The 9297-nt window shown below is 39.8% G+C and overlaps 1 protein-coding gene across 2 annotated transcripts; it reads right to left on the bottom strand.

Moving 5' to 3' along the window:
- Positions 1–985: 985 nt before the first annotated feature.
- prelp (proline/arginine-rich end leucine-rich repeat protein) lies at positions 986–9129 on the bottom strand. Of its 2 annotated transcripts, none has more exons than XM_078798422.1 (7): positions 9041–9129; positions 3978–4395; positions 3708–3893; positions 3479–3636; positions 3003–3199; positions 1629–1725; positions 986–1511 (listed from the first exon to the last, which is right to left on the bottom strand). In XM_078798422.1, exons 2-7 carry the CDS (start codon positions 4389–4391, stop codon positions 1421–1423), a joined length of 1143 nt encoding a protein of 380 aa, XP_078654548.1. In that variant the 5' UTR covers positions 4392–4395; positions 9041–9129; the 3' UTR covers positions 986–1420. The 2 variants fall into 2 exon arrangements, with proteins under 2 accessions (XP_078654548.1, XP_057911145.2); XM_058055162.2 differs by having other exon boundaries at positions 1650–1725.
- Between the last annotated feature and the right edge of the window lie 168 nt (positions 9130–9297).

Genomic DNA, 9297 nt, shown 5'->3' with positions numbered 1-9297 from the left:
ACAAAACCAGCACCAATTGACTCATATTTTTCTTTTGCTGCGAATCACCAACTCCAACCACGTTTGCCTGAGCTTGCCTCATAGAAAGATTTAATGGAAGCCATAGCTAACAACTAATCAAAGCGAAACAGAGGAGGGCAGTCCTACAGAGTATGTGGCCGACAGTGCATGCCCATATAAGGAAGCTTGGCTTCCTGTGATGTCACTGGTAGCCACTGTTGGACAAAGCTCTCTGAAACCGAGTGTTCAGGGCCATCCCAAACTTCTTTCAAGGCTGACTTCAAAACATGAAAACCTCATTATTTGAAACTTTGGCATCATTTAGCATGAGAATAAAATATTCTAACTACATTTATTGGTCAGAAAAGTGGAAAAAGCCTAATAGGTCCCCTTTAACATAGAAAGTGATAAGGTAATGTAACAATGTGGTAATATACTGCAGTTATCAAATGTTTGTATTGCTTCACTCATCTTGGTGCATTGCGTTCCATACTTAATCCAAAATTTGATTACTGTGGGTTTTTAGCATTGTTCTCGCATATACAGTAGGCGTTTAAAGTTTCCTTTTTATCTGAGATCATATTTCTCCTGTATTTCATATGTCTAACGTATTCCATAACAGTTTCGTCACATTAAACTTGATCAGCCACCTACCACAGACGACCCGAGGGTGATTTCATCATGGAAATGATGGCGCTGGATGATCGGCCCTTAGCCATCATCGCCCGAAGTCTGCTGGGATAGGCTCCAGCACACCCCTGCGAACCTAGTGAGGATAAGTGACATAGAAAATGGATGGATGGATATCTACAGGTACAGTTCGTTAAATCCAAATTTATATTTCTGTTATTTTTTCACAGAAAAAAAAAAAAAAAGTAATTGGTTATCCTGAAGCTGAAAGTTATCTGTTTCTGAATCCATAGTTCACTTTTTTTTTTTTTTGCATGACAACTTATCAATAAACGTACCAACAAGAGGGTCCAAGACAATGTTTTATTCCCTTATTATTTGTACAGAGCATCTTAATAATCATCTTAATATACAGTACAGGAGGCTGGGAAAAGAAAATAATACAATGACATTTAACTTGAATTAGAGTGAAAATTGCAGGCACATTTTGGACAAGATCAACTACATGGTAGTTTTACATTTCAACAGTTTGCGTGTGACCATACTAACTACATATGTGTAGCGTGTCCATCAATGTGTGCGCACTTTCAAGTTTTTCATGCATTTGTTTTCAAGAAGAAAAAAAAAAACATATATAAACTATAGTTTTCTATTTTTTTCTAACGAGTAAAGTGTAAACTGTGGAATCAGTGAAACCTCGGAACTTTGACAGCCTCTTGCGTCACTGAGCATGTGTGGCAAGTGCATGGGCGTGTGAGCGTGTCGCTCATGGCTTCAAGGCAGATCTTTCCTAAATAACGATAGAGTGGAGGTGTCTGAAGCACATGATGACATCCAGAGGTATGGGGGGGCTCAGGTGATTTCCATCCAAACGCAGGTACCTGGAACAACAACACAAATGTTACAAATGTGTCGCAACCTGCAAACATGCTATACGGTGCCTCGCTCCGTGTCACGAGACATATCTTTTTTTTTTCACTTCCTGGTTTGTGTTTTACCTTTGACGTCCCGTGACGTACCTTAATCGAGGCATCAGGCTGGGATCGCTCAAATCCGCCTGTAGGCTGTGTGGGCAGATGAGTGTGCCATTGATGTCTGTCAAGAAGAGGCACATGATGCAATGCTAATTTTAAAACAACAATACTTGGAACCTAATCTTAAGTAATTAGTAGTAATTGCAAGTGTACTATTTTCAGAGGTGGCCTTTTGCAAGTCTCACGTCTTTAATCTCAGATGGCGAAAGTCCAAATTAAATCTTTACTCAAAACCTAAGACAGGTCTAGTCAAAGCCATGGTCATAGGATAGACATTTTCGAGCCCTTCTATTCAATCTATTCAATTTGACAAATACAATTAATTTATATTAATATTTTTATTTTTAAAAATTCATAATAATGATCATGTACATTGAAGACTTTGAATGGGGAAACATTTTTCTCAACACATTCACTGAAAATCTCAATTACCGTAATTTTTGGTGCGTAATACGCTAGCTAGGCAGCTCTTTATTTAATTAAACTTAAAACTTTTATTTTATTTAATTAACAGGACCCAATTAACAGCAACCATGACCTATGAAAAAAACTTGAGAACGAACTTGCCAACTCATGTCAACACATTGGAAATCCGGGAGGTCACTATTCATTATAATAGTCTGACTTATTGTGTCATTATTTTACAAAGAAGGCTAAAATCATCACACAGCAAACTAACACTCAAAAGGTAGCTAAGAAATACACAAGTACCAATACAAGTTTAATTTCTGCCTTCCACTTGGTTCCGCTGCCTCATTTGTATATTTTGTAGCTACCTTTTAAGTGTTAAGTTGCTGTGTGATGAGTTTAACTTTCTTTGGAAGATAATGACACTGTGAGTCATATGGTGTGTAATGACCCATTGGGTAGTGACCGACTGCGATTTCCGACGGACTGACAAGCTTGTTGTGAATTCACTGATAGCTCCTGATTGGCATAGTACCTACGATTAGTTTACCCTTGGTATAGCCAGTAGTCAGTGCTGTTCTAGTGATGGACATCTATTTTGTCCAATGATGCACCGATCGTTAATATATTCGTAATCGATGCGAGCACAGTGCATGCTGACTGTAAGATAATAATATCCTAACAATATATTTAGAAAAATAAAGTGAAAATGTCACAAATGTTGTTGAACTTTAGGGTTTTGTAGGAAGATATTTGAGAAATGCCAAAGCCAACTCTTTGTGCAGTTGATACTTGATACTCGGTAAGCCTAAATATTTCACCAGCACTTTGCTGACTAAACAAGTCCCGACCCGACTGCCGTGGCAGAGAATGTAGTCGAGTAATAAATCCAAAAGAAAAATTATACCCACGCATGGACCTTCGACTTACTGCCAATGCTGTTATGGTTGAGGTGCAAGTGTTCCAGGTGACTGCTGAAGAGAGGTACGGAGGTCAGCTGGTTGTGGGAGAGCTGGAGGTCCAGCAAAGTGGAGATGTTGAACACGGCCTTGGGGACGCCTTTGTCGCTCAGCTGGTTGTAGTTGAGTCTCACAAAGGCCAAGTGAAAGAAGCCTTGGAAGTAGTCTCTGAACAGGAAAATGATCATGTCATATCTGTTCGCTATTTACGGTACAAATGCTCAGCGGCCATAACATTAAACGTTCAGCTCTTCTCAAATAATTAAGGTATACAGTTATACCTTTATACAGGCATTTCTTTTTCAGTGTGGCCCCAGTACATCTTTGTATGGCACGTAAATCTGACTAATGCGGTTTATGCTGTACCAGTCCTATTTGTGGTAATGTTCGGTTGAGTTTATATGTGATTATGTTCACTGTGTGACATCACGGCCTTTGTATACTTGCTTTGGGATGTCTTCTATACGGTTTCTGTCAAGAAAAAGCTGTATTAGACCATTGGGTACTCCAACAGGCATCTTTTTCAGAATGTTGTGCGCCAGATTGAGCTGCATCAGACTGGATAAATCCTTGAAGGTGTTCTTTCCCAGGTCACTGTCACTCAGCTGGGACAAAAGAGCATACAGTATTAAAACACGTACAGAATCCGTACAGAACCCACACACACAGGTTTCACCTGGTTATGGTAGAGGTCAAGCAGGGTCAGATTTCCCATCTTACTGAGGGCGCCTGCAGGTATTTTGGAAATGCGATTCCTGCTGAGACGGAGTTGTTCCAGACTGACTGGGAGGCCCGAGGGCACCTCTTTGAGCTGATTACGTTGAACATACAAGTACAAGAGTGCAGGTATCTTCTGGAACACCTACGCAGGGATAAAAATACCACAGCTGAGACGATCCAGGTATTTCGTAACCACCAATTATTCTAAATAAGGAAGTGGTCTGACCTGTTTGTCTATTCGGTGGATGCGATTGTTTGCCAGGTTGATCCAACGGACCTCCGTGGCGTTAAGGAACGGTTCCGCCGTCACCTCTGAGATGTAGTTGTTCTGCAGGTACAAGTAGTGGGTTCTGGACGGGATGGCAGGGACCGCACGGATGTTGCGGTTCTCACAGTTGAGAGAGTTGGGATAGTTTGGAGAGCACAAACACTCTCGGGGGCAGTCGGGATAAATGGAGGGCGGGCCGAGGATGACCGGGGGGATGTCCGTAGGCTCCTGTGGTTCCGGTTGAGGGACGGAGGGCTGCCTGGGGGTGGATGGGCGCCTGGTGGGCTTTTTTGGCCGAGGCCTCTGGGTGAGCGCTGCTCCTATTAGGAGGAGCAGCGCCAAGGCAGAGAAGAGTCCCGAGACAGCCTTCATGCTCCTAAATAAACATGAAACACATGTTTGCTGAATTTATAGCAGTTTTACTGTTTTTTGGTTACTTCTATGGTGTATCCTCTGATTGGCTGGTGACCAGTCAAGGGTGTCAGTGTCAGTAATGGCTAAAATTAATGCTTCAGGCTAAAACTACAACTCCTTGTCATAATGCTTAGAGTGCAATTTCGGGAAGTAGCGAAGTAGATGGTGATCGGAAAAATCTGAAGTAAGTTTGATCAAGTGTCGAATGACTCCAGTTTCTGTTTGGACTGCTCGGACTGCCAACCGTCACTACTGTATCACTTTGATTTAACATAGTTTGATTGATCATGCCTGGAAAGTGGACATGGATGACGTCCTAAAAAGGCGTTGTAATATTCGATGCTCACATTATTGTGTTGAATAAACCGAGCCGGTCCAAAAGAGTGCAAATTTGTTTTTGTTTTGTCAAACAGTGACTTTAGATGACCTATGTTATCACCGACGGGATTTGAAAGGCTGGCCTACTGCATGACGAAGAGGACAACTCAATATAGGGCTTCTTTGATAGCGACAATGAATGGGAGAGAGACTGACAACGTGTATGATGAAGGAATTATGAGACTCTTCAATTGTAAATAAAAGGACAACGTTAGTGGTTTTAGTTTCCAGTAGGAGGATGGGGACGGCAATTAATGACTTTTCTGGTAGGCTACCGTTTAACCAATCATATTACACGCCTGGTTCAGCAATGTTTAACTATCCGTATTACTTGCAATCTTTGACGCTTTTTGCTAAAAAGCATGTATTTAGTCAAATATTAGGTCAGTGGTGGTCTATGCTGGTTTAGTTGTGGTTGGACCATGTTGGTCTATGCTCGTCGGTACTAGTACTAGCCTATGCTGGTTTACAGTATTCCATGTTGGTATGCAACAGCATTATAACACATACTGTATGCTAATCAAGCTGGTAGTTGGTCTATGCCGTTTTTTTCCGAGCAGGGGACATGGACCCTTGTGACTTATATGTGTAGCCTATAAATATATATATTTTTTCAAATTTATGCAGTATAGTTTTTTTTTGTATGTGGCTTGTTTGTGTTTTCATCATTTTAGTGCACCAGCGCAGCCTGGTGACATGTAATAGAACTGCACTGCACTTTTATTTCACTTAATAACTTCTGCTGTCTATTTGTTGCTGATGTAGTGCATGAGTGGAAAAGTTAGTCTTCTCTAGATCAGACACATCTGGCGCAGGAAATGAAAAATGAACATGTTTTTTTTTTTTGTACAGAATGAGAGAGGGGATAAAGACTCTTTTGTGAGGAGTGTCCTAAGGGAGACGTATGGAATGGGAGACCGCAGGTCTGAAAGATCCTTATGTAGTTGACTGCATTTTTGCAATCGCTGTAGGGGTCTCATTCAAAGCGGTGGTTCGTGGACCTAATTTTGGGTGCGCAAATGGACAAAAGGTCATGAATTAAACGCAAATATTTAATGTAGCGCTGATATGTCACTTTCTTTAGAAAGAAAAATTATATATTTTTATATTTTTAAATATACACTACCGCTCAAAATTTGGGATCACTTGCAAATTTCTTTGTTTTCCAAAGAAAAACACATTTTCATACATTTCAAAAACAATTTTTTCCATTTCAAAAATTTTTTTTTCCATTTCAAAAATTTTTTTTTCCATTTCAAAATTTTTTTTTTCCATTTCACAAACATTTTTTTTCCATTTCACAAACAATTAAAATTGATCAGATGATTTTCAAAGAAGGATGTACATTTTTGCATAGAGGCCTACTATCAACAACTGTGAACTGATTATGTGATGCATTCACTTGTAATCCGATGCATGCAATCAAATGAAATTAAACCATTTTATTTGGATAGCCGTGTCGTATTAATACAAAATCAGTAGGTTTTCAGAGGAGATCAAAGTTACTGCCTGAAAAATAGAAAATCTGGATATACACTACCGCTCAAATGTTTGGGGTCCCTTGCAAATTTCTTTGTTTTCCACAGAAAAACTAATTTTCATGCATTTCACAAACAGTTTTTTCAATTTCACAAACATTTTTATCCATTTCACAAACAATTAAAACAAATCAGATGATTTTTCAAAGAAGGATGTACATTTTTGCATAGAGGCCTACTATCAACAACTGTCAGTCATCTGCATCAATCTCCTGGTATGGCTGCTAATCCAAGTTCATCATTTTATAAGGCTAATAGATTATTAGAAAACCCATATAAAAAACTATAAACAAAAACTAAAATCTCTTACCATGCTGTTAACTACTCCCTTCAGAGAGCGGCACAAACCGGGTCTAACAAGGACAGAAAAACGCTGCAAGAAGACAAATAGTGTGTGTAGTTTAAGAGGTTGTCACCTGGCGGATGCACTAAATAGTAGCCGTCAAACACCGGTGTCGGTATCAACAGTGAAGTGGCGACTTCAGGATGCTGGACTTCATGGCAGGACTGCCAAGAAAAAGCCATTTTCAGACCTAAAAGTGATCCCAAACTTTTGAGCGGAAGTGTATATTTGATAATTAATTTTGCTTCCACCTATTGGGAGTAATAATAGGAGTGTACAAACATAACAATCCCCATTGAGATACTAAATACATGACTCCAGATGAATGCTTACACAACCACGACTGCAGATGTTTGCCTCATCACCAGGGAAGAATTTCACCTTACATAGTGGAATAAAAATGATACTGGGCACCTGTCAGCCTAAACAGCAGTATATTCTAATCATTTTTTTGTTAGGAAAGTCATGAGGTAAACATCTCCTATGAATCACAGGGCAGGAACCTTTTGAGACAGTATTTGTTCTGCCTGGAAAAAAAAAGAGAAAAAAACAAAACATTTTCTTCCTGACGATGTTCCTTGGTACTGCCCTTCCTTTTCCCTCCTGGCCTAGAACCTTCCAGTCTCTCATTCCACATTGGAGACCAAAACAACTGTTTCATCTACTCTGTCATCATGTCTAACTGAAGATGTTCAAACTGTAACCCCATACATTTCTATACTTCAAATGTCTATTATATTCATAATAATACAGTAGGTAATTACAGTGAATTCCAGCGTACAAGCCACTCCCATTAAAATTTAGAAGAAAAACTGCATCTTCCTGTAATCCGCACGTGTCCACGTCATAAAATGTCATATTGTGGAGCACATGAGTCTGTGAGGACCAGGCAAAGGAGCCAATCATGAGTTATTAAAATATTCATAAAGAGCTTTTCAACCCGTTTAAAAATTGCCGGAGGCTATTACACATTACAACAATCTGACTTGATTTGTGAGATGACTGCATGAACACTAAACTCATCACACAGCAAAAATATAAGAAATATACAAACACATAGTAATATGAGTTTAAATGGGGGGAAAAAGGAGGACAAGTGGCATAGAAAATGGATGGATTAATGGTGCTGCAATGCTTCCTCTGTCCACCAGATGGAGCCAGAGGAGACCAGAAGGAAGCTGACGTCATTGCAGCACCAATGTATGCTTATGCATTATGGGCAAATTTTTAATTGACTTATTTGTGTAACATTCTCATTTGAGTTTACCAACTTAATGAGCCTTACAGAATACAAAAAACTGTAAACGGTGCAAAAAAATATATCGATACTATTATTAGCAAACTAACTGCACCAACTATCAAACTAACTCGCGATTAACTATACAAAAACGTTTTGTAAACAGTATCTAATCGTGTTTGTCAACTGGAACAAGTGGCTACCCGATGTCCAAAGCTTCATGTCTATCAGCATTAGAGTGGAATGTCCAGATGGCTACACCAGGAGATGAAAAGAACCACATAACAGTCAGTCATAATAAGCACCCGACTTTGTTAAAAACATCATCACCACAGCTGAAGTAGTTAATTACAGTAAATACATTTTGCGTCACTCCGAAAATATTTGACTCACATCATGTTTGTGACTAAATAACATGATATAATTAGCTGTTGTCCGTATTTGTGATGTCATACAAACAACATCTGCGGGCTGCTTTTGTGCCTCATATGTAAAAAAAAAATTGGCTTTAGGGTTTAGGAATTCTGCTCCCCCTCCCTTTTTTTTTTTAAAAGTCAACAGACTCTCTGCATTAGTTTTAGTACGATTGCCAGAACATTTTCTCATGTGGGTGTGGCCGGCATGCATTGGCTGTGCAAAACTCTGCATCTGTAGGACCATCTGGGTACGCAAAAAGTGCCTCGTAAGGGAAAAAATATGCTGTAAATAAAATATTTGAATTCGCAAAAGCAATGCACTCTCATATCGATGTTGTTGAAGCTCAGTTGTTATGCATGATTTAATAATTCAAGCTTTATGTATATACTTTTTTTTGCATACCCGACATTTTTTCCCTTTTTTCCCTTTTACAAAGTATGTATGTTCTGTTAAAAAGTTTTTTTATTAACACAACAATTAAAAATATGATGATAAATAACTGAAGGATGAGCTCCTGCAGTACCACGGGGTACCACTTTGTATGGCAGTGTTACCATAGAAACACACTGCATGTGCCAACAATACACAACACATACACATCTTCTTTCCCAACCAAACACACATCCACCCGGATTCTTGTTTTTGGGGACCGGGACCCCCCCCCTTTTGGAAACAACAGTAAAAATGGCCTTACCTGCCTCTGCCCTCTTTTTTGTCAAGTCACAAGTCCTGCGTCTTCTCTTCTCTCTGCCTCTCACCCTGCTTCCTTACCCCTTCGCTCCCTCTCTTCCTCCTTGTCCCTAGCCCTCCCATCCCCTCCCTCCCTCGCTCACCACTTCTTTTGGGTTTTTCTCTGGCTTTTTTCCCTCTGAAGGTCACGCTGCCTCTTTCTTCACGACCCGTTTCACCACGTTTCATCCTGGTTCCCTTCAGTCCAACCAGGAGGTCAAC

Source organism: Doryrhamphus excisus, linkage group LG18 (assembly GCF_037039965.1).
Source record: "Doryrhamphus excisus strain RoL-2023G ecotype Guam linkage group LG18, RoL_Dexc_Guam_v1.1, whole genome shotgun sequence".
Classification (NCBI taxonomy): domain Eukaryota; kingdom Metazoa; phylum Chordata; class Actinopteri; order Syngnathiformes; family Syngnathidae; genus Doryrhamphus; species Doryrhamphus excisus.
Note: the sequence above shows the minus strand (reverse complement) of the source record. Positions and strands in the feature narration are given on the sequence as shown.

Coding starts and splice junctions, on each gene's coding strand:
- prelp (XM_078798422.1), bottom strand. CDS start 4,391: ATGAAGGCTGTCTCGGGACTCTTCTCTGCCTTGGCGCTGCTCCTCCTA. Junction 3,894..3,977: donor TCCACCGAATAGACAAACAG/GTCAGACCACTT, acceptor ATCCCTGCGTAG/GTGTTCCAGAAGATACCTGC. Junction 1,726..3,002: donor CAACCATAACAGCATTGGCA/GTAAGTCGAAGG, acceptor TCTTCTTGACAG/ACATCAATGGCACACTCATC.